Source organism: Ziziphus jujuba, chromosome 2 (genome assembly GCF_031755915.1).
Source record: "Ziziphus jujuba cultivar Dongzao chromosome 2, ASM3175591v1".
NCBI lineage: Eukaryota > Viridiplantae > Streptophyta > Magnoliopsida > Rosales > Rhamnaceae > Ziziphus > Ziziphus jujuba.
Genome location: NC_083380.1, coordinates 13,627,017 through 13,651,455, shown reverse-complemented (window position 1 = coordinate 13,651,455; position 24,439 = coordinate 13,627,017). Strand labels below are relative to the sequence as shown.

The 24,439-nt window shown below is 30.5% G+C and overlaps 4 protein-coding genes across 9 annotated transcripts; 1 reads left to right on the top strand and 3 right to left on the bottom strand.

Annotated features, from left to right (window-relative positions):
* The first annotated feature begins 178 nt into the window (after positions 1–178).
* LOC107434119 (uncharacterized) lies at positions 179–4,119 on the top strand. 6 transcript variants are annotated; one of them, XM_016045538.4, is made up of 10 exons: positions 179–334; positions 425–494; positions 820–887; positions 1,574–1,635; positions 2,091–2,172; positions 2,278–2,511; positions 3,025–3,153; positions 3,243–3,304; positions 3,385–3,491; positions 3,897–4,119. In XM_016045538.4, exons 1-10 carry the CDS (start codon positions 284–286, stop codon positions 3,926–3,928), a joined length of 897 nt encoding a protein of 298 aa, XP_015901024.2. In that variant the 5' UTR covers positions 179–283; the 3' UTR covers positions 3,929–4,119. The 6 variants fall into 6 exon arrangements, with proteins under 6 accessions (XP_015901024.2, XP_024923110.2, XP_024923111.3 ...); XM_025067342.3 differs by having other exon boundaries at positions 3,891–4,119; XM_025067343.3 differs by having other exon boundaries at positions 3,871–4,119.
* A 490-nt stretch (positions 4,120–4,609) lies between these two features.
* LOC107434118 (golgin candidate 2) lies at positions 4,610–12,070 on the bottom strand. The gene is made up of 11 exons (XM_048473549.2): positions 11,831–12,070; positions 10,460–11,632; positions 9,196–9,306; positions 8,963–9,022; positions 8,677–8,734; positions 7,732–7,784; positions 7,455–7,547; positions 6,417–6,542; positions 5,432–5,479; positions 4,990–5,332; positions 4,610–4,900 (listed from the first exon to the last, which is right to left on the bottom strand). Exons 1-11 carry the CDS (start codon positions 11,882–11,884, stop codon positions 4,893–4,895), a joined length of 2,127 nt encoding a protein of 708 aa, XP_048329506.2. The 5' UTR covers positions 11,885–12,070; the 3' UTR covers positions 4,610–4,892.
* Positions 12,071–13,038: 968 nt separating this feature from the next.
* Positions 13,039–16,279, bottom strand: LOC107434112 (ras-related protein RABA6b). The gene is made up of 2 exons (XM_016045525.4): positions 15,751–16,279; positions 13,039–13,588 (listed from the first exon to the last, which is right to left on the bottom strand). The coding sequence occupies exons 1-2, from the start codon at positions 15,966–15,968 to the stop codon at positions 13,147–13,149; spliced, it is 660 nt and encodes a 219-aa protein (XP_015901011.1). The 5' UTR covers positions 15,969–16,279; the 3' UTR covers positions 13,039–13,146.
* A 5,479-nt stretch (positions 16,280–21,758) lies between these two features.
* Positions 21,759–22,697, bottom strand: LOC107434111 (probable calcium-binding protein CML27). The gene has a single exon (XM_016045524.4). The coding sequence runs from the start codon at positions 22,603–22,605 to the stop codon at positions 22,099–22,101; it is 507 nt and encodes a 168-aa protein (XP_015901010.1). The 5' UTR covers positions 22,606–22,697; the 3' UTR covers positions 21,759–22,098.
* Positions 22,698–24,439: the final 1,742 nt, after the last annotated feature.

Here is a 24,439-nt window from a genome sequence, read left to right as displayed (position 1 = left end):
GGAACAGTTAACCAAAAAGCCTTTCCCACCTTAACCAATACGCAGTGGATGCGTGGTGTTATTAAATTCCAATAAACTTCGAAAAATACTTTGAAGAGAAATTTCCCAACGTTAGATGAGAGCGGACACTTTTTGAAAATCTCCCAATTCCAACCACACAAACTTTTCAACTAATATATATATAAATTTTTTCCTTTTTTGTCAATATATATATATATATATATATATTATACGTTATTTCTTTCTTGTTTACCCAAAAAAAAAAAAAAAAAACACTATCTTCATGGGAACTGTCATCGACTCCCATTTCTTGGGCCTCACCGCCATTGTCACGGTGACTAACTCTTTCTAGCTCTGTGTTATTTCTTTCTCTGTTTCTCTAATTTTTATGTTGTGGGTTTTCTTTTGTTTTTGCTTTGGATAGGTGGGTTATCAATTAATCTTCTTCATAATCACTGCTCTTCTCAAATTCGACAAAGTCACTGACTTCGCCGGTATTTTTCCATTATTCCTCTGCTTTAAGGTTTTTTTTTCTTTGAATTCAGAGCTGTTTGGTTGGTGGGAATGTTGATGTATAGTAATTCCCATCTGTGTGGTTTGTTATGTTGGACAAATTCATCATATAAAGTGTGATTGAGAAACTAGGCAAATGTAATTTATAGAAGAAAAAAGATAGTCAAAGAAAGAATTTTTTTAAGTTTTGAATGCTTAATATCAGATATACTTTATGTTGTTTGATTGTTTATAGAAATGGGTTGAACATCCTTAGTGTTCTAAGTAAAATAATACTTCTTGTTTTCTATTTCTATTTCCACACAGGAAGCACCAATTTTGTTATACTTGCTTTGTTGACTCTGATAGTCAAGGGTTCATGGCATTTTAGACAGGTAATTATATTCTCTTTCTAGCATAAAAACCAACTTGTTTTCCTGCATGGATTCGTGAAATAAAATTGTGTCTTTTAATTTTAAATTCTTTAAAGAAAAGGGGCCTGTATTAGAAAAATGATTTCTTGGCATTTTTTTTCTTTCTCTCTTATTTTTTCATATTATTATGAGTAGCATGAATCAAGTTGCTTCTGTAACTGGTAAAGTATTCCATATTTAATATCCAAAATTCCAAATCTCATTAGAGAAAAAAAAAAAAAAATTGAAAATCATTTCTTTTATTCAATACAGTTTTATCGACTTCTATCATGAAATTTATACAAGTTAAATGTACCTTGTCCCCCATAATTCTTATGAAATTCAATGAGAAATCGATAAGTTTGGTTACTAAGCCCTCCGAGGTAACTCTTAATAAAACCCAAAACCAGAGTTAAATGTAGTGTATTATATCTTTGGAGTTTGCCAAATACATTTTTCTTGTATATATATTTGTTTTGCTGTTCCATACACCTTTTTTTGTTTTTCCTTATTCTAGTTAGATTTGTATGTGTTGGATTATAAAAATAGTCTAGAAATGATAGTGCAAAATGAGCCCTGGCTTATATGTGAAATAAATACTAAAAGCCCATTATGTACTTGGATATATCATCATGTATAATTTTTCAGCTCTTTATTGCGTCTTGCAGATAGTTTTGAGTTTACTTGTGGTAGTATGGGGTCTTCGCCTGGCACTTTTTCTCCTAATGAGGTAAATGGATATGTTTTTACATCCAAGCACACTTTTTATTTCTTTTGCATTTATTCTCCTGGATAAAATACATTTTTATGGTATGATAAAATGCTAGTTTCATTACATTATGTGAAAACTTACAGAGCCAGGATTGTTCACCTAGAATTTCTTATCATAAACGGTTTTTAGGTCTTCCTTTTCCATTTTTTTGGTGTGTTTTAGGCTACTGCATTAATCTGTTTTAGACTGAGCTATCTTCTTCTCTGCACCTTTGACTTATTGTCACCATTGCAATCTGTTGTCCTTCTTGCACATGACCTAGCTACGTGGTGTTCTGGTCCATCTTGTTAATGTTGCCAAGCTTTGTGTAGATTCTGAGAGTCTTGCTGCATGACCTCTTCAAGTAACCCATTAAAGAAAATGCAATTGATGATTGTAATATCTAATATCAGAATAATTGATGGTTTGAACAGGATTTTACAATGGGGGGAGGATAGACGCTTTGATGAAATGCGCTCAAATTTGGGAAAGTTGGCTGTCTTCTGGATATTTCAGGTTTCTGAATTTAAATTGACTATAATTTTTAGATGTATCTTGGTGGTTCTATAGTTATGAAATATGGTTGACATATGAAATATAATACACCCAAATCTTCTGCAGGCTGTCTGGGTGTGGACTGTGAGTTTACCTGTGACTGTGGTCAATGCTAGCAACAGAAAACCATCACTGCAGGTTGAGGACATAATTGGGTGGATCATATGGTGTGTAGGTTTTGCAGCTGAGGCTATAGCTGATCAGGACAAGCTGACATTTAAAAACATTCCAGAAAATAGAGGGAAGTGGTGCAATGTTGGATTATGGAAATACACACGTCATCCAAATTATTTTGGTGAGGTTAGTGTTTTCATCTTATCAGATGCTGCATTCTTTTAGAATAATTGTTATTAGAAATGTCTGTTATGAGTCTTCCATGTAAACTATGATAATAAATTTTATACATTAACACCATTTGTGATATATTGATTTGTTTGTCAATGATTACTGGTTACAAGTTCAAGTGCAGCATCAATTTTGTAAACATTATCGACAAACCCTCTGGTGGTTTTAGGCTTGAAATGTGGAGAAAGCTAGTTGTATATCTTAGATTTGAACCTTTACCATTATGACTAGAATATTGATACTGATTGACATTGAGTTTATTTTTTTATCCTCTCAATGATGAGAACAATACTTCTGTTTGTTTGGAGATATGCTTCCCTATTATATTTCACATACTCAAAAAGCTTTCTTTACAAATATTGGAATTATATAGTTGCATTGCATCACTTATCCAACTTTGATGATTAATTTCATTTAATGCAGTCTGTTAAAGATAATTTGCTCCACTTTCTGAATTTTTGTTTTCAGATTCTCCTGTGGTGGGGGATTTTTGTGGCTTCCACACCTGTACTGGATGGTGCAGAGTGGCTTGTAATCTTCGGACCAATCTTTCTCACATTGTTGCTTCTCTTTGTCAGTGGCATACCATTACTTGAGGTTTGCCTCTCCTTGCTTTTGATTTCTGTTAGAAATTTATTCTAGGGTTGCATCCTAAGATTTGATGACAGTTTACTACATAAATACAGGAATCTGCGGATAAGAAGTATGGGAACATGGATGCATATAGGCAGTATAAGAGAACAACTAGGTTAACTTCATCTCTTCTTTCGTTAGTGTTCTCTTTTGAGCTGTGAATCGAGAAATCAAATCTTATGTATTTTGTTGCAGCCCTCTTGTTCCGCTGCCCCCAGTGCTGTATGGGAACTTGCCATTGTGGTTCAAGAAAGCTTTTCTCTTTGAGTTCCCGTTATACAGTCGTCATCTTCCACAAGAAGGTACATACTGGTGAGTCTACTACCTGTTAAAAGTACTATTCTAATGCAGATTCAAATGATACAACCTTGTTACTTCAACTAGTGAAATTTTATGAATTCATTTATGTACGTTTTCACATTCACGATCTTTATCAGTGCTTAACTTGGTTATAACATGCTTTAAATGCTTCTCAATATGATGCTTGTCAATGTGCCCTTTGTTTACTCCCACTTTCTACTTTCTTGTTCTGGAAATTCCTTTCATTATATCCTCATGAACCTAAGCATTGATACAAACACAAATAGAAACTAAGAAAAATGAAGCATCAATTCTGCATTATTAATGTGGGAAAACTCGTAGAAGTTCGGTTATCGGGGTGTGTTTATTAAGTATTTAAAGGCATTTATGATGTGTGCAAGGTATAGAACAAACCGGGGAGAAAGCGGCGATGGATTGAAGATGAGTTAGTGATTGATTCTTTTATGATACTGTAAATTCCCAACTATTGGTAATCTGTCATTATTATTCCTTTAAGTCTCCAACTGTTACCAGTTTGTGATATAAGTATTACAGTATTTCTGGTTTTCTTGTTGTTCTTGGGATGAATTTTATTTTAATTAGAATGAATTTGCCACAGGATTTTATTTCTTTGGTTTTCTTGTGTGTCATATTTGAGATCACTATTTTTCTGCCATTATCATCAAGGCAGTGCTTCATAAGATATGAACAAATTGTTTCTTGTAAAAAGAAAATGAGAAATAAAGATGAACAAACCATTATAAAACCTTTTGTTTTTTCATTATTTATCTCTTTTCACATAAAACCATTTATAAATTTATAGGAATGACATGTGCTAAACATAATTCTTTCAATAATCATGATTGGCCAGTTTGGCCGGAAAGAAGATGTGAATGCGTAATTTTAATAATATATTTCACCAATTTTGTCATTGATTTCAAATCAATGTTTACATTATAATCCTCTACTAAATCTCTTTGTCTATTGAAATTATAATGGAATTTAGTTCAATAAGAGAAGTTATTATAATTATCATAAATTCACCTTAAAAAATAAAAAAAATAAAAAAAAAAAAAAAAAAACAACTTCGGCATGCATACAAAACTTTTACAATGAAAAATTTTCAAATGTAGATATTCCGATTTTATAAAATTTAGAAATCAATATCAGCTGACATGTTGCCTGTGAAATGCCTCAAGTAACATGCTACCTAATGTGTAATCTAACATTATTAAAGTCGGGATATCCTAAAAAGGAAAATGACTATTTTAACAATACTTGGATATTTCACTTAGTTTATATATATTCCATATATATATAAAAAAAATTATTTTATTGATACACGAATCCATACATCCCTATGTATTCAGTATGTCACTGGGTATAGGGGAAAGCTGCACAGATTATACCCCTGCCAAGAAACACCTAAAATAATGAGGCCGACGAATAACCAAAAAAAAAAATAAAAAAAAAAAATAACAACTTTTATAAGTTACACACCTGAAGTATTGTTGATATTTTCCAGGGAAATAACAGCACCAGATTTGGCCTCATTTGATGGTTGGGAATGAGACATTAGAATATAAATCACCCACAAATGAAGGCATCCAAGGTAAACAAAAAACCATATTTTTGCTGTTGAATTCCTCCTCAAGAACACTTGGCCAGCCAAGAATATGGCATCCAACTGTTGAACCAACGAATGCAAGTGCTTCCTGCTCGATTGAATTTTCTCTTGTAACATAGGCCTCAACTTCGAATCAGATAGCTCCCATGTTCCTGATTCTATGTCCCTCGATGAGGTACCGGCCGATTTATTTTCTTCAAGCATCCTTGAAACCGCCTGCGGTAAACGTGAGGATATGAGTATATATCAACCAGTAATATGCAGCTTTTTGTATTTGCTTATTTTTAGCGGTTTGATGCTAGGCAGAAAATGTACCTCAATTCTGAACAGAATAGTGGCCTTCTCTGAAGAGAGAGCCTCAACCTGGTTGACAAGCAATAGTTTTAGTTTATAATCAACCAAGCAGTTTCAATCTCATGATTAAGATTTAGGCTTTCCTAATCTACTCCTGGAATGTAATAACTAATAAAAGTAGGCATCAAAGTCCGATCCCATGATACAACTACTTTATCATTAAGCACACATTTGAATAAAATGAAATCCTTAGCCACATAATTTAGTATTGCTGACTTGTAGAAAAATATACAGATTATGAATCTCCAACTCCAACAAACATTTGAAGTTTTTAATTTGACAAGGGTAAAAACAAACTAAATCTAAGCAGATGTTATGATGGTTTGAAGTTGGAAATCAGAAGAAATCTTAACGGTTGGTTTTTTTGGTCTTTAAACCTTCCTTAACATATGCTCGTCTTGTCCATATAAGATGGGTCATCCAAAAAACCCAGACTGATAATAAAGGTTATGAGGAGCAACTAATCAAGTTGCAAGAAAATTGCAACAGCCCACATAATTTCATGGGATTTTGTCTCCATCAAAGTTAAAGAGCATCTCAGCTGTACAATAAGAGCATCTTCTTCTATAATTGATATAATCCTTTCACACCAACAAGTCTATAGGATCCTTCAAGCACAGCATATCTATTTTAAGCAAACTTACTTTTGTGGGATTTATAAGAGAATGTCAGCCGTATGATAAGACCATCTTCTTCTATCATTCAACCAAATCTTATCGCAGAAACAGGTCAAAAGTTTTTTTCAATCAGATAACATCTATCCTTTTCCTTTCATCTTTTTCCTTTTTACTAACAGTTTTGCGACTTTCCATAAATGCATATAAGATAGTAAGCCAAAACCAGATATATCAAGTAAATGTGACTAGCATATCATATGCCTCCATCCTTGTAAAATTAACTTATGTGCATTCAATGGATTAAGAAAACAAGTTTTTGAGTGCCAAACCTGTGCTTGTTTCTGAATTAAATGATCAGTCATTTGGCGAAGCCTTCGCTTTAGCTCAATTTCTACTTCCGTTGGTTCCTCCATCTCTTTCCTTGCCGATTCAATGTTAGCTTCCAGTTTCTTTGCCTGAAACATAACAAGTTCATTTGATATCAAATTTTGACGGGACAAGGAAACAATGAAAACCAATAATATGAGTTCTATTAGAGAAGGCTACCATCAGACAGAAAACTGTATCTCAACTGCTTTACCAAGGCTGTAGAATCAAATTGCAATAAAACACATTACTTGCCTCCATCCAGCCACTTTATCTAAGCTTACCCTATACCATGATATGCTAACAGTTTATTGTGGTTTCCACAAAAATGCATCTTCTGATTTCCACATATGCTTGTGGTTTCCACAAGCATATGGATTTACGGCCTTTGATCGAGATATGAAACGCCTTCTTAGTTAAATTTAAAACCAAATATTAACCCCTCTGTAATCATAATTTTCAAAACCCCCAAAACTGTTCCTTTTAACTGCTTGTCGTTGATTAATCCATCAAATGAGCCAGAAAATTTTAAACTGCTAAAAATAAATTCTGCCAGATTATTGTCTTCAATGATTATATCCCATTCATTACCTGGTTTTCCAATAAGTATTACTTAATTCCCTTGCTTATAAATTGAAATGTTGCAACTCTCATTATTGGAGTCCTAAACTTGTTTGCCGACACCTATCTTGCTAAATAATCAACCATTGGCATAATTTGAGGCTGCTCTACAAATTTGTAATTCTTAGTACTAAAAGATAATTTCTATCATCCAAATCCAACTTTATTCACCAATCTTTTGGCATAAATAATAATTAAGAACCAACAAAATCCTGTGCTTGAGCCATTTATGGGTACATGAATTACACAATTGGCTGAAGGTGGAAAAACCATGCACCAGTTACCCAATGCATATGAAACTCAAACACCTGAATGGGTCTAGGTTAAACTTCTATTAAACTAGGCCCACATAGACAATGAAAGATATGGAAATCACTAACCTCGGCTTGCAAACTTCCAATTTTATCAATTACAAAAGAGTACTCTTCCTCAAGTATCTTCTGCTCAAGTTCGACTCCTTTTGTTGCTGCTAACTGCAATATTTCCAATTTAAGGTATTAAAGAGAACAAGAAACCAGTTAGAAGTTAGAACTAAAGAGTTACACACAAGCTGGAGATATAAGATTTTAAATGGGAAATTATGACAGTGGCCCTTAAAACTGCTTGTTCATTTAAATAATAATAATAATAATAATTCTCAGTAAGAAAATGACTTACTTTCTTGAAAGATGTTCCAGCCTGACGAGTGTTAGAGATCTTCCTCCGTAGTTCTACAAGGGAGATACAAGAATTCAAGGAATTATACTCGCATATCAATAACCAAGTTCAATCATAATTGACCATTTCATGTTCAAGTTTACACAAACATATTTTACAGTTAGAGTACGCACTTCTAATGACAATTGCTCAGAGTCAAGTCAACTTACATAAAGAAATTAATATCATTACTTTTATTGAAATTAATATCATTACGTTTATTGAAATTAATATCATTACTTTTATTAACAAATTAACCTGCTTATTTTAGTTTTTTGTCATACTAGATTAATATTCATAACCCAAGTAGCACATAGTGACAAAATATTTTTTTCTTTCCAGAAAGGTACTAGAAATTATTAAGTAACAATGTATGTACAAAATGATAATGCATGGCAATGTTATAATTGCTACTTATACAACTAAAAGTTATACCAAATAAAAGAATAACAAATGAGAGGCAAGCTATTCCAGAATTTACAACCTTATATCCCTAACCTCAGCCATAATTTGGTCACAAAACCCTTCTATGTGAAACTAAGATTGTTTGGGACGTGCATTGCCATACAGTTTAGCAATCACTAAACTTATATTGATTTATGTTATCAGAAGAATCACTTAGCTTTCTTTAAACCTTAAGTTCTGTGCCATTATGATTTCATAGCAGTATCAAGACTCCCTTTACCATATCAAGTTCCAGACATTCACCGCAATACATCCAACAACTAGCCTACGGCCTTATATTCACACTCTACTTGTATTATATACCCTGTGACCATAATTTGATTTTAGAAGGATGTGTCAATTGGGCATCAATCAAGAAGTACCAAACTATATACAAGCTAAAAACCTTATTCTTTTAATAATAACAGTCAATATGACATGTTTTTATTTAAGAAAGCATACCTTCATTGTTCACTTCTTTCAAGTCAACTTGACGTCGGAGTTCTGATACATGGTTAACCTATGGCCAGAAAAGTGCAACTAAGAACACATACTAATGAAGGTTGAAAATATTTGATGAAGTCCTATCAGGTGTTTATACTTCTATCTCATAAAACATGAAATTATATAACAGCAAAATACAAAATATTCATCTCTATTATTTCTTTGTTTTTTGATTTGGCTCTGATAAACATGCCTTCACCATGCAAACTAATACAACTGACAATCAAGCAGAATCTCATCATACCTCAACTTCAAGATTCCACTGCACTGTTGCAAGGGATCTTGCAAGGTCAGCATTTGCAGTCTGCAACCAGTTTTCACCTTTAGTAATAACAATGGCATTGGTAACCAAGATATGCGGCATTACAAAATTTTAGTAAAGATCTCTACAGACAGATGTAGCAAATAAACAACAAATCTAAAAGGAAAGAAAATAAAAACAAAAATGCATTCTGAAATAAACATCGAAGCCAATACCTCAAGTTTAGCCAATCGCCCAAGAACTTCCATTCTGGTATTATTATGTTTCTGCTTCTCTAATTCAACAGCTTCCATTGTTTCCATCATGCTTACTTGCAACTTTGAAGCCTGAGGACAAAGGACTAATTCAAGGTTAGAGTTTATACAAGAATTTAAAGCCAATTTTGCCTGTTTACAAGAACCATTGAAGAAGAATATAATTTTACATAAAACTAATATCAAAAACCACAAATAAAAATCCATTTTCCACATGTTAAAGCTGTTTCCAAAATGTTCCTGGAACCAAAATTTGCACCCTCTTCAACATTTTCAAAAGCTATGAGCTTCCAAACTGAGGTGGAACTGTGAATGGGAAAGATTTGTTACTTTGATTGGATGATCACTACAGAGGAGAAGAATATAGAGACAACTATGATGTGCTCTCACCGATTGAAAATGTACGTGGTTGAATTTGGCTATGGGTGCCTAATGAAGGCACACATCCAACACAAATTTTCCCATTTTTGTATATGATTTTCATATCAAGGCAAATGACAAACTAAGTTTTTAAATGACCAGCTAGAACAAACTGAGTTTTTAAATGACCAGCTAGAATGATAGTTGTAATACATATTTCTAACTAATAAATCAATAAGCATAAAACTGAAGCCTATTTTCCTTAACAATATCATTAAACACCATAAGGCCCTATTTTCCCTACTTATAGTAATACATAGCAAAACACTTCCTGAGTGGAGCTCAAAGCACCTTTATAAAGGAGGTTAAAGCAAGTCCACGAGTTCTTATTAGTAACATTTTCTCAGCTTGTTCTTCACTATACCTGTATTTCTACATTCTATGGAAGATTGCAATTTCTTCCAACATGAAGAAGTGATAATTCTTGACATTTATATGTGTGTTTATCCAATTCTTGCACAAAGTTTTTCTAGGTCAACACTGAAAGTGGAAATGATAATTCTTCAAGCTATTTGGCTGATAAACTACATTAATCTTTGAGTATATGTACACTACAAGTATACAATGAAGTCAGTTAAAGTTCAGCAATATATAAAGATTCACAACGTAGGCTCTTAAAATGTATTAGTTATAGAAGGTAAAATGGTTCTTTAAGACATATTGGGTATTTTAATTACAGAATAACATAGAAATAAAATGTGAAAAGCATAAACATAACGGCATTCCACATTTCAACCTTGCAAAAAAATTATTCCAATAAACCTCATCTGCCACAGAAAAATCCAATAAAAATAAGAACATTTACCTCTTGTGCTTGTTGTTTGACTTGTTCTTCAAGTATTTTCTCTAAGCTTTGCTTCTCCCCTTCCAATCTGGCAACCATATTTTCCCGTTCTTTGATTACCTCCGCAGCTTTAGCCGCAGCTTTCTCCATCAAAATCTGCTCCCTCCTCCTCCTCCTTTCCTCCCTCTCCCGTTCGACTTCGGAGCCGGAAGTTGAACCTGAATCCGAATCCGAGTCAAAGCTCCCATCGCTCATTGAAGAACCTCTCTTCAAATCATCAGAGGTAGAAGTAGTAGAACTTCTAGAAGCTGCATTGGACTCCCGCTTCCTCATTACAGTGCTTCTCAACCGATCCCGAACACCATCCATTCTCTTCTTCATATGAGAGACCCCATCAGCTTTTCCCACAGCTGAAACCGTTTCCGTGGTTTGATTATCAGTTAGAGATTGAGCAGAACCCACCAGAGAAATCTTTTTATAATCAAAAGGTCCACCAGTCTCTTCATTTCCCTTCCCTTTTGGTTTAATAACAGAGCTTATTATTTCCTCCTTATGATCCAATTCTCTCCCTTCAATGGACTTTCTATCATCAACATTAACATTGGAAGATCTTCCAGCTGAATCCGAAAAGCCAGACTCATCCCCATCACTGGCTTTTCCATTGAACTTATTTCCTTCAACAAAACCTCCTCTCCTCTCTGACTTCGAAACACTGTTACTATTGCTCTGATTCTTTTTGATCTCCGAATACGATGAATTCGAACCCACACTCCCTTTTCTCTTCCCATCTTTCTTCAAACCACGAATACCAGGTACCACATTTCCACGATTAGCAGTAGCAGAAGAAGAAGAAGTTGTTGTTGTTGGCCTACTCGGCGTACTGAGGAGTTGGGTCCAATCACTATCAGTGAGCGTAGGCTTAGGTTTCGGAGAGGTTTTCGCAGCGGTACCAACAATCTCTTTGTCCCGATTATTACCACTTTCATTATTCTTGTTAATACTACCATTGTAAATATTAAGACTCGGATCGCTACGCAATTTTCCGCGATAATCATTATTGTTTTCTAGGGTTTTCTTTTTCAACTGGTCCTTCAGAGGCACACTACCTCCATTTTTCGCTGGGGCGACGAGATTCAATTCGTCTGCAATAGGCCTCTCGTTCTTCTTCAGCGACTCCGCAGCTTGCTGATCGATCTGAACCGCACATTTAAAAAAAAAAAAATTTCAAACAATCAATATAAAAATATTAACATAAATGTTCGAGGAAAAAACTGAATCACTTATGATAATGAACGATTTTTCAAATTGAAAATTTTCTAATTCTTTTTCTCGGGAACCAAACAGAGATAGAGGGGAAAAAAAAAAAAAAAAAAAAGAGAAGAAAATTTTTACCTGCTGAAGAATGTTTTCTGCGGCTTTGAGTTTGGAGGAGATCCAATTCGCCATAAGAGATTATGAGAGAAAGAGAGAGGTTTTCGGTTGTCAGGTAAAGCTCATTATAACGAAACGCAGCGTTTTAATGGCGAAAATTTTAAGCTACCAAAGACAAAACTAAAGAAAGAAGAAAATGAGGGAAGCAATGGAGGTGGAAGTGGAACTTGCAAGAAGATGACTGCTAAACCGACGGTTGGATTATGTAAAATCCGTTACCAAACACGAGTTTGTAGCCGTGGATTTTGATTGAGTGACACAGACTCATTGTGGGTCCCCGTTAGTTTTTAAAAGAGTCATAATAACAAACACTCATACGCACGTGTAAAAAAACGACTAACCGGCGACCTGGCACGTGCTTTGTTGGGCTATGTTGTGGATCCAAACCCGTCATTCGTAGCCCAAAACAAAAAAAGCCCATCAAAATCTCTATGATGCAACATCAATGATTTATGCATGTGTATGAGCTAATAATCGCTTTAACTTCATTAAAATTATAATTCTATTGTATATGTCTTTTTTCATTCAATTGATTTTGCTGTATAAACACTCATGACCTCCCTTCTATGCTATGGCATTATAATCTTTACTCAACGATGCTACTCGTAGAGTAGATCAAATTATTTCGTGGATTGGATTTTCCTAGTCCATTTTCTAATCATTTAGATTTTTTTAATAGATGTTAATTATATTATAATATTTCATTCTATTATAAGTAATATATCTAAAAATTTATCTCGCATTCAAATAAATAATGGATAGTTACTAATTGATGAGGTACAAATGAGATGTGAGTATTTTATTGGTTAATTTTTTTTTTATAATATATATATATATATATATATATATATATATATATATTTCATAAGAGTTCAGAATCAAGCTTACTACCTTCAAAATATTATAAAAAAATTACCCAACCCAGACGAAGTCTTCTAATCCTCAAAATCAATACTAAAATTTTAAAATGTAATGTCAAATTAACATGACATGATTTAAAAAAAAAGAAAAAAAAAAAGAAAAAAAAGAAAGAAAAGCCTAAAGAGTCCACAAAGTCTTGGTGGATTTTACATGTTTTGCTTTTCACTTGTCATGAGTCACTAACTTTATATTCTTCAATTCAGAAAAGGAAAAAGCAAACAATAAAAATGGAAAATAAAGGCCAAAACTAAAGGAAGGAAAGGGTATTAATATTATATCAATTTAACATAAAAAAAAAAAAAGAAGGAAGATATAGCTTCAAAATTTTCACCTATACAAATAAATGGGAAAATTTTTCAAGCAGAGCAACAAGTTGTTTGTTTAGTAGCGGTTACTTCATGATCAATATGGACAATCTCTTTAGCAGCAAGAAGACTCTTTGTAGTGTTATCATTCAAAATTTTAGCTTCCAAACTCTTCTGGCTTGTGATTTCATGGATTTTGTTAATCATATGCAAGAAAGCTTCTTCCACATTCACATTCTCTAAAGCTGAAGTTTCCATGAAACACAGACCTTCTTTCTCTGCAAATTCTCTCCCTTCTTCTTCACCAACTTCTCTGGTCTGACCCAGATCACATTTATTCCCTACTAGAACCACCACCATGTCTGGCTTCCCAAACTCTCTAAGCTCTTTCAGCCATTTTTTCACGTTAGCGAAGGTTGCATTTCTGGTTATGTCATAGACAAGCAAAGCTCCAAGTGCTCCACGGTAGTATGAACTAGTTATTGCTCTGAATCTGTAAAACAAGAATATTAACAAATCAATGAGCTATTGGGCATAAGATTTTGATTGATATTTGGGCTTTGGTTGGAGTGGAGATTGTTAGTTGGGTCTAGGTCCAAGTGAGTTTGGCCCAATCTTTCATCCTTAGAAAGTTAGAGTAGATATGCGTATTTTGTATTTAAAAAAAAAAACAGAGAAAAAAATGTTTGGGGTTTTTCTAAGTTCAAATTGAAATCTCATCCATTTTTTCAGAATAATTATAATACAAGCAAACAAGATTTTAAGATTTAAATCTTGAATTCTATTATTTTAATAATGTTTATCTTAAGATATTAAATATTATCAATACTTCAATATAAAAAAAAAATATATATATATATATATATACATTTTTATATTTTTTTAATTTTTAATTTATAAACATGTGATTATTATTTTATATTACAATATAACATACATTGAGATGAAAATTATTATGGTAATATGATAATGAAGTAGCAATAATCGTTTATTAATGATCACACTCAGGGATCTAATGCCATATATATAGATGTAGAGCAAGAGGATTCTCTCCTTTTACGTTTTCATTCCAATTGTCAATTAAGGGATAGATTCCATTTCAGCTCCTTAAGGACCTAGTAATTAGCCACATAAACACGTAGTAATATTGAAAATATTGAAAAGATTTAGCTCGGACCAAAAGATAAACATACTCATAAAAAGATTTGGTTATTTTTTAGGATATGAAAAATTGAAAAGGTATCATTAAAATTATCAAAAAAGTTCAATGTTCCAAATCAATCTAATAATAATATCCACAGTCTTTCATATACAAAGTTCTTTTATATAACCATCATCCTCATAATAATAATAATAATAATAAAACTCAATTAAAAAGACGTAATTAATTGGAATGTGAAAGAATAGGTTCGGGGTAAAACAAAATTTCCCAATCTACGTAGCTTTGGTGAAACTTAAAATCAAAAAACTGAAGGATTTAGTTAAAAAACAATATATATATATATATATATATGGTTGCATTTTTATGTACATATTACTACTTTTTATAATAGTCTTTCAAAAAGTTTATGAAAAATCACAATAGAGCCAACTAATTAATGTTGACAATACCATTTATTTTAGCAATATTTGAACAAAGGGAAGGAGCCCAAAATATTCGTCATTCATCAATGTGGGGACTGAATTGCTAAAAAATGAAATGAAAAGGGCATTTTCCTACTTCCTCATGAATTTTATATGAAAATAATAATAATAAAGCACACAACGAAAGGCAGACAAACACATTATCGCTATCTAGCTATGTCTATCAAAGTTCACAAGCATGCACTTCCATAATTAAATTTCCATATCATTATTGTTATATTCTTCTCGTGAACATATGGTCACTAATAACAATTACAACGAACTATATTATATAAATAAAAAGCCAATTTAAAAAGTAGCTTTGAGGATATGCTTCATCTCCAAGCTTTGATTATCTAACAAGAAAAAGAAAATTCAAAAATAGCTTTGCAAAGCATTTTTCTTTTGGGTAACTGGGTCCCATTTGGGTTGATTTTATTTTGAGAACTCTGACTCAAATGGGGTTGAAAATAGGTCACGGATGAGCAGTAGATGGTACAGCCTACAGGTTCTGAAACATCTGGAGTTTTGGTCGAATTAATATTATATACATAATCTTTAACATAAGGTTGGAAAAAACCAAAATCAAATTCAAAATCTTAATAAAAGATCTTCATGAATTCAAGTTTTACTTTTTCTTGGTAATCGAAGGAGATGAACAAAAAACCGAAACCCATTTATTTGAAAAAAAAACCATCCATTGATCCAAAAAAACAAATTAATCGAACCTATATGAATATAATTCAGCTTAATGTCTATAAAATACCAGTTACTTCCTTCTAATCCATGTAATGCATAAGAATCAAGTAGATTATTGCAGAAAAAGAGAGAGGCAGAGAAATTAAAAGAGTTTCTTTTGTTCAAACAAACATGCTTCACTTTTGTTTTTTCTCTCTGAATCTTCAACCTTACTAATATTGGAAACTAGAAGCTTGTTCGGAAATTCGGAAAATAGCTGATGATCAAAATAAGATAGAAAAGTAAAAAAAGAATGAAAGAACAAGAAAGAAGAAGTACATGTAAATTGCTTACCTTTCTTGTCCTGCAGTGTCCCAAATTTGAGCTTTGATGAGCTTATCACCAATCTTTATATTCCTATAAGCAAATTCCACCCCTATGGTGGGTTTAGAATCCAATCGGAATTCATTTCTTGCAAACCTTGAAAGCAGATTTGATTTCCCAACCGCAGAGTCTCCAATCAGAACCGCTTTAAAGAGATAATCACAATCTTCATCAAATGAATCTTCCATGAAAATCAGTTACTTTCTCTCCTCTCTTTCTTTCCTTCAACAGGAATTAGAAAGAATCAGAAGAACTCTAAAATCAATTTGCTTTCTTTTTCCTTGCTCATGAAGAACAAGAAAGAATATAAATTTAGGTAAGAAAGCGAATTATACTGCTTGAACTTGAAAGAAAAATAGAAGGGGGAACTTTATGTTCACATCTATAAAAACAAATCAAGAACAAGAAAAATAATCAAAAAAGAAATACACAAGGGGTATTTTTTTTTTTGGAGGGTATTGAGTATTTACATGTGATAAAGACATGATGGCTGTTTCTTTGAAATTTGATGTTTTTGTCAAGCTAGTGGTTATCATTAACAAAGTAGGGAAAGCTCCTTTGAATTTTATTTTTATTTTTTTGACTACATTTTTTTTTTCCTTAAGTGCCAATCATATTGGTCCACCTATTATTGGGTAATTTGATGTTATAGTGTATGAACTAAATATTGCTTTTATGTCGTGTGGAGTTATCTTATTGGGCATTCCTTAATCCACTATGGCAAAGGTGTAAGCTCTACTGTTTATATCTTATAGCTAATTGGTTGCTTAAAGATATTAGTGATAATGCTTAATCATTCTAAAAGCTCTCATCTTAGAAATACTAAAATGGTGGGAATTAAAAAACATAAATGGTGAGGATGTGACAAGGCGTTGGTGAATTTGGATGATTGCCTTTTGGAACAACCAAAAGTAGGAAGCGTTTGGCAAAGTATGCTTTAATTTAACAACTATGCCAGATACACTAACCACAATGTTTGGTATTGCAAATTGAGTATTTTGATAAAATAAGCCCGTTTGGTATATTGAATAAATAGTTATTCAACGGAAATAAAAAAGAAAAAAAAGAATAATAATTTTTATTTATATATTTCATAAAAATATTAAATAAGTATTGAGATGTAGCCTTTATAAATATTTTTTTTTTCAACATATTCATATTTGATAAAAAAATAATTAAAAGTTAAATCTTATATTTATTTATATATTTTTACTATATGATAATTAATTTAAATCTAAACTTATTAAAATATAGCAAAGATATTTTGAAGTTAATCTAGATTAAAATAGAGGAATATAAATTTTAAGGTTTTAAAAGGAATGACTATTTTTTCAAATTGAAGCTTATTTATTCTTATGATATAGCTATTTCAAAATTAAAAAAATACCAAAGGTTAAATCTATAGAATAACTATTTTATAAACTAAACACGAGAAGTAACCAAAAAAAAAAAAAAAAAAAGGAATAGTTCTTCTATTTATATGTTTGCTACTAATATGGGATAAGAATCATGTTTAACTTTTATAAATACTTGGTTTAAAAAATCAATTTTGGTAAAAATTAATTAAAAATTTAATTTTATATTTATTTATGTATTTTTACCATATGTTAATCCATTTAGATATAAATTTATCTTAGAATATAGATTTTTTAAACCAATATCTATTTTTTAAAATAGAGACATATATTATTTCTATTAAATAGTTTTTTGTAAATTTAAAAGTTTATCAAATATGGATAACGCTGATTTTAGAAATAATTATTATATTTTTATAAATAACACATGCCCTAAATTATTTATCCAACAACATCGGAAAATTAAAGTGTTATTATTTTGTTAACTATTATTTAATTTCATTTATCCATTTAAGATTTATTTATCTTTAGATAAATTAATTTTAACTAATAAACTAATAACAGATCATGTTTTCCGCATTATTTAATCAATAACTTGGTGCTTTTGTCACCGTTATTAATTTAACTTTAAGAAGGATATATTCAATTTAGAATTTGATGGATTTAAAATGAATTATAGACTTTAAAAGATTTGATGAATTGTTATGAAATTCCACAGACTCCATAAATATTTTATAAGAATCCAATGAAATCTTTGGATTTAAAGTTGGATTTCATATTCAAATTCATTAAAATCCATTATTTTTTAAAATATTTTAAAATCAATGACTTTTTGAATACCACCAGATTTTAAAAGAATTTTATAAAATCGAATTTTATAAAATCCTAATTGAATACATCTAGATTTTAATAGACTTTTATAAAATCCATCAAAATCTGAATTAAATATCATTAGACTTGTATGAATTCTCTTAAAATCTAAATCAAATACTTCAAAACTTTAAAAGATTTTTAAAATACTTTAAATTCGAAATTGAATACATCCCCTAAGCAGTGGGCATGAAAGCAGTTGACGGTTGACGAATGCAAAGGAAGTGCTTTTAGGATGATCTTTTATGAAAAGATAAGAGAAATGCTACCATCAAATTTCTAATAAATCATTTGTGTTTGAACGGGTTTTAAATTATTATCAAAAGATAATTCATTAGATTAAATTATTAATTGAAAAACAAAAAAGGTAAAAGGTTAAAAGTAAAAGGTCTCTTGCGTGTCCAAAAATTATAAAAGTCAAGCAAAGTATTTGATCAATTACCGTGGAAGAAGGAATTGAGCACGATGTCACCAAAAAAAAAAAAAAGGAAATAGGTTATGGATTATATTTTGAAATTAGCATCTCGTGATTCATGAATTTTTTTAAGGCAAATTATTATTCATCACTTACTGTGGTCGGTTATATTAAGGTTATTAATTGGGTTTTAATTATTTTTTTATTATTATTTTGAATTAAAAATCTATCTTTGCAAAACAACAAATGCACTCTGCTACATCACGGGGTTGATGATCACCATGGGTGATTCACAGCAATTTTACTTTAAACAAAACTACGACAAAATCTTGTTTGAAATATTTTTTATTTTCTGTGAAAGTACTATTGATGATTACAAGGTCTTTAAGGAAGTTTTTCAATCAACTCTTTCTATTTTCATTTTTTTTTTTCTTGTTAAATTGCTGTAGACATTGATTCTCCAGTTTGTAAGTCTATTGATCTCTTTTAAAATTGCTCCAAACCAAGAACTATCACAAATCAATTCTCTATTCAAAATTCTACTCGAGCAAAGTATCTTTTACAGTGTGCAAGCTCAGAATGATTGCTCACAGAGCTGGAAACTACCACTCAGAAGTTAGGAAAAATTTAAATAGTACTTCGCATGCATTAGATTAATCAGATAAGGGATGGAAACAATAAATTTATCTACCAACATCCATGTGCTCGTCAGACCCCATTTGAAGGACATCTTCAATCATGTTTATGATAGTTTTTTCTTTTTTTTTTCTCTGCTGTAACCAGTAAACATATAATGTTGTTGCCCAAAGAAGAGAATGGTTCTGACATGATCATGGTGCAGAGAGAGCTTCAATTGTTTAAAATATTTTCCCTTCTAACATGGGTTACCATATGATAGTTTATGATATGCAAGAACATATTCCCAATACAAGCTAGTAACCATATAATATAATTAAAAAAATATATATATATATGAACCTATAAGTCACATTTTAATTAATGAATTAAAAAAAAATTAAAAAATTTCATTAGATAAGTTACAATTTTTATCTTTCTACATCAATAGCTTACCAACATATTAAAATCATATATATAACAGAATGAAGCGAAACCAGCCCATGATCTTATCCTAAAGGTGTTCTTGAACAGGTGAAGTAGTAGTTTCTGGGACTGGCCCAGAAGTTATGAGCTATGGAGCTGAATATGTACAAGAAGGTTCTGACAGAAATATAAAAAAAGCCACTCGACTAAAAGGTTCGTTGAGGATATCAAGTAGGCCCAGCAAGAGATAACATCTCTAACACTCTTTGACTGGTAGTTTAGACGTTCAAATTGATAAACAAACCTCCAATAAAATAATGCAGAGGACAAGAGTGTCAAGCTTGTGAACATTCGTAACAGAGAAAAGCTTCCAAAATTTTCATCATCATCATTATTATTATTATTATTATTATTTTATTTTTGCTTACACTGGAGGCCATTCCAAAGCTCAGGAAAACTAGATTAGAATTTCATGCGAGGGCAGGCAGAGTTCCCATAGCATCAGCAACTACCAGCAAACAAATGTAAACCGAAACTGCAACTAAGGCTAATATTACCCAAATATTTCCCTTATTTGTCATACTCCAGTTTGGTCTTTTAGTCTTTTTATATTCATAGGAGTCAAACCATATTAATCAAGTCCTTAAATTTAGCGAGTCTAGGCATAAAGTCTCTACTTTAAAATAATTGATAATAAAGATTGACCAATGAAAAATATCACATGCATTTTATAATTTCCCCAAAATTAACCAAAAGCTGTCCATCTTAGAGATTGATTTTAATTGATTGAAAATTAGATCCTCTTCGCTAATTTCGTTGTCCAACCAAATGCCTTCTATTATTATTCTTTTTAAACAAATTGTCATGAGTCCAGCAAAACCCAGCCCACAAAAAAAAAAAAAAAAACAGAAGCATATAAGCCCAATCCAAAAGTTTAGGCATGAATCGCGCCGACAATCACTAACCGTTTTAACTTTTAACATCCATTTCAAACTAATTTAGTTGACCTTAAACGTCGTCGCCTTAAAATCTGCTAATTAAATTAGCCATTATTTTGTTCATAGTAATAGTATGTTCCTTTCATTCTTCCTTTACCTCTCTCAGTCGAAGGTTTAAAATTTGGGTATAATAAAAATATCAAAGTTTACAGTGTAAAAATCTCGATAAAAATTTATAAAAAATTATTAAAAATTTAATTTAAAAAATAAATTATTTTTTTAAAATTTAAATTTAATTAATTTAATTATTAAATTATTATTATAAAAATATTATATATTTTTTAATCAATTTAGTACATTAATAATTAAAAATAAACAAAATTATATATTTAATAAATTATTTGTCAATTAAAATATATATAATAATTATTATATTTTATAAATATTATTTTAATATTATAAAAAATTTTTGATGACCGAAAATTGTATTTTTTTATTTTTAAAATATAAAATATATACTATAATTATTAAATAATATTATTTTTTTAATAATTTTATATATAATTATTAATATATTATCAATATAAATATTTAAAAATTAAATTTATATATATTTAATATTATTTTGAACCATTTACAATAAAATATATTTATTATATGTATTTTAATTTTTTTCTATTTTTTAATTTTTATTTATTTTAAAATATTTATATAAATACTAAATTTATTAATTAAAAAAAATAATAATAGATAAATTTATAATATGTAATATTAATTTTTTCCAATATATGATAAAAAAATTTATTTAATGTAATTTTAGATATTGTGTATTAAATATAATATTTTTTGTTAAATTATTAAAATATAATTGAAAAATAAAAAAATCAATAATATTAATTTGATAAAAAAATTTATCAAACAGCAATAATATTATAAAAAAATTAAAAAAAAATTAGATATTTTTAAAATTTTTATGAAAATTTTATAATTACAAAAATTTTATAAAAATTATAAATTTTTTTATCCGTGAATTTAATAAGATTATTTAATATAGATAGTGATTGAAATTTCTATAAAAATTTTAAAAAAAAAATTATATCCATTTTTATTTAAAAATTAAATTTCTTTTCAACAGTTTAAAAAACAAAATTTTTTACAAAATTTCGCAGAAATTCTGTATATTTTAAACTGTTACTCAGACTTTACCATAAACTGTTAAACAATATAAGAAAAAAAAAAATTCCCTTAAACTGTAATTAGTTCACAATTATTTTATGAAAATTTCAAAACGACAATATCATTATTCTAATGATTTTTCTTTTAACTTAAAAAAAAAAAAAAAAAAAGCGAGTCTAGAGATTAGATAATTCTCCGGGAGAAAAATTTTCACCGGAAACAAACACAGAGAAATTGTTATTTCTGGTTTTCAAATTGCAATGAAACAGCAATGAACAACCGACGAAGCAAAACGTAAATCTATTCAAGAAAACACCAAATTCCTAAAAGAAAAATCCTAACACTTAAAGAGGGTTAGATCGAACAAGAGACAGGTCAAAAGAGACGACACCGCGTGGTACACGCACGCACACACCATATATATATATAGAGATGTAGGGATATATATATCTATATATATATATATATATAGGTGTACCTCGCAAGTCATCCTCCGCCGTCTGATTCTTCCGTAATCCGCGGCTCAAACTGAGGCATTGTTACCATTAGAGCCTTTATTGGTCATCATCTTCTGAAACTCGGCGAAATTCACGTTCCCATCGCCGTCGGAATCAACAGATCGGATCATGCGTCGGCAATCTTCCGGCGAACAGTTCATCCCTAAGCGATTGAGAACGAGATGGAGCTCCTCAGAGGAGATGAGTCCGTTATGGTCCCGATCGTAGAGATCGAAAGCATCGCGGAGCTCCGAATCAGCGGCGTCTTCGGTGCCGGAGCGGCAGAAAGCCGCGAACTCGTCGAGTCCAATGAAGCCGTCGCGGTCGGTGTCGAGGTCATCCATGACGCGGTGGAGCTCTTCCTGAGGTACTTCGGAGCCTAGGGTTTCGAGGACTTTTTCGAGCTCGGTGATGGAGATCTTGCCGTCGCCGTTGGCGTCGAACTGGTTGAAAACCTTCTTGACCTCGTCCATGTTTTGGATGCTGACAGAGGACTTGGGTTTTTCAGATTCTGAGGGTGAGGTCGTCGCCATAGTTGATTGTTTGCAAGCTTTAATTCCGCTTTTTGTATTTCTGATTTTGATTTGTCTAATAAAATTGAAAGGGGGAAACTAGGGGGTAGATATATATATATATATATACACGAACGCGGTTCTGAAAAGGATAAGAAATTGAAAAATATTCGGTCTTTAGTATTAAATTATTAATAAATAAATAAAAGAAAAATCTTTCAGTTTTGGTCATTTCCTATTTATATATATGTTTCTAATTTTTTATTGGGTCATTTTTTAATGAATATTTTTAGTTTTGGTCTTATTAGTCTATGGGTTTTTATGATTTTTTTTCCTTTTTTAGTTTAGGTCATTTTTAAATTTCAGGAAGTTTTTTGGTGGAAATTTTAGGAAATTTTAGGAAATTTGGTGTGTGTATATATATATATATTTGTTTCTGATTTCTTTTTATGGGTATATATATATATTATTTTTTTTATGGATATATATATATATATATATAATATTTATTAGACACATACAAAGCATGCGAGTGAATATTATAGTCTATGAAAGGTACAAAGTATCACGCGGGATGTTTTTTTTTTTTTTTTTTTTTTTTTTTTTTTTTTTTTTGGGATAAACACGCCGGGTGGTAGGTTTTGAAATGAATGAGGTCAAAAGAAAATTAAATGTGATATGAGATTCATGAATGGAATTTTATTGAACGACTTTTAGCTTTTTTTCCTTCTTTTTTTTTTGGGGGGGGAAATTGAATAATTTTTAGTCTTAAAAAAGAAAAGAGTGGTTCAATTACATTGTATAACATATTCGGCTGTCCACCCATAATTTAACATTTTATGGACTACAGTGGCTCACAATTTTTCATTTGGCAATTCCAAAAATAACTTTTATTTTATTATAAAATCAAATAATTTATTTTTTAAAAAATGAATTATAAATATTCTCCAAATAGATTTTTTTTTTTGGGTGTTTAACGTAGTAGCTTTGTCACATTTAAAGGGAAAAATTATTATCAATGTAAAAGGAGTATTATTATAATAATAAAAAAACTTATTATCACTAGAAACTTATACATCTAGCCATAAATGATTTGCACCATAAAAATCTATAAATAGTTCAACAGTTATTTAAAACTCTTATTCTTAATAAAATCATACATCAATCTAGTCATCAATGAATAGCACCAAAAAAGTCTATAAAATGTTTTTTTTTTTTTGGTGGTTTAAAATAACAAATTACATGTCAACAATATATCAATATTTTATCATTTGGTATCTAATTTTTTTATTTTCAAAATATTTAAAATATGGGAACTCAAATTCAAAATTAATGTCGAAGATAACAGTAATATTGTCACTAAAATATCGCTAGAATGACAATTGGTACATGGAATTTTATAAGTAAATTAGAAGATTTTAGCATTATTCCCTGTATATTTTTGGTAAGAACATACAACAACAAAAAGACAAACAAACACAAAGTTTATAGCTTCCAATAATAAAGGAAAAATAGAACTTTTTATTTTTTTTCCGTATAATGGAAACCAAGACGTTATACTTGTATTAACTCAGCTATGTTTTTCAAAAATTGCATTTCACATTTCAGATGCACATAATAATTATAAAAACTTTTCACATATTACACGCACATAATTATTATCAAAACATGCTTCGATCATTTTATAATTCTTTAACCCCAGAACCACCAATCTTTTAAAGTTTGTACCCCATAAGGAAATAAATAATAAGAGTCACAAAAGATTGGTGAGATAATGTCCAAAAACACATAGAATTAGATTTGACAATATGTAGTGTTGAACTGTACTCGTGTTATGTTCGTATAAAATTTAATC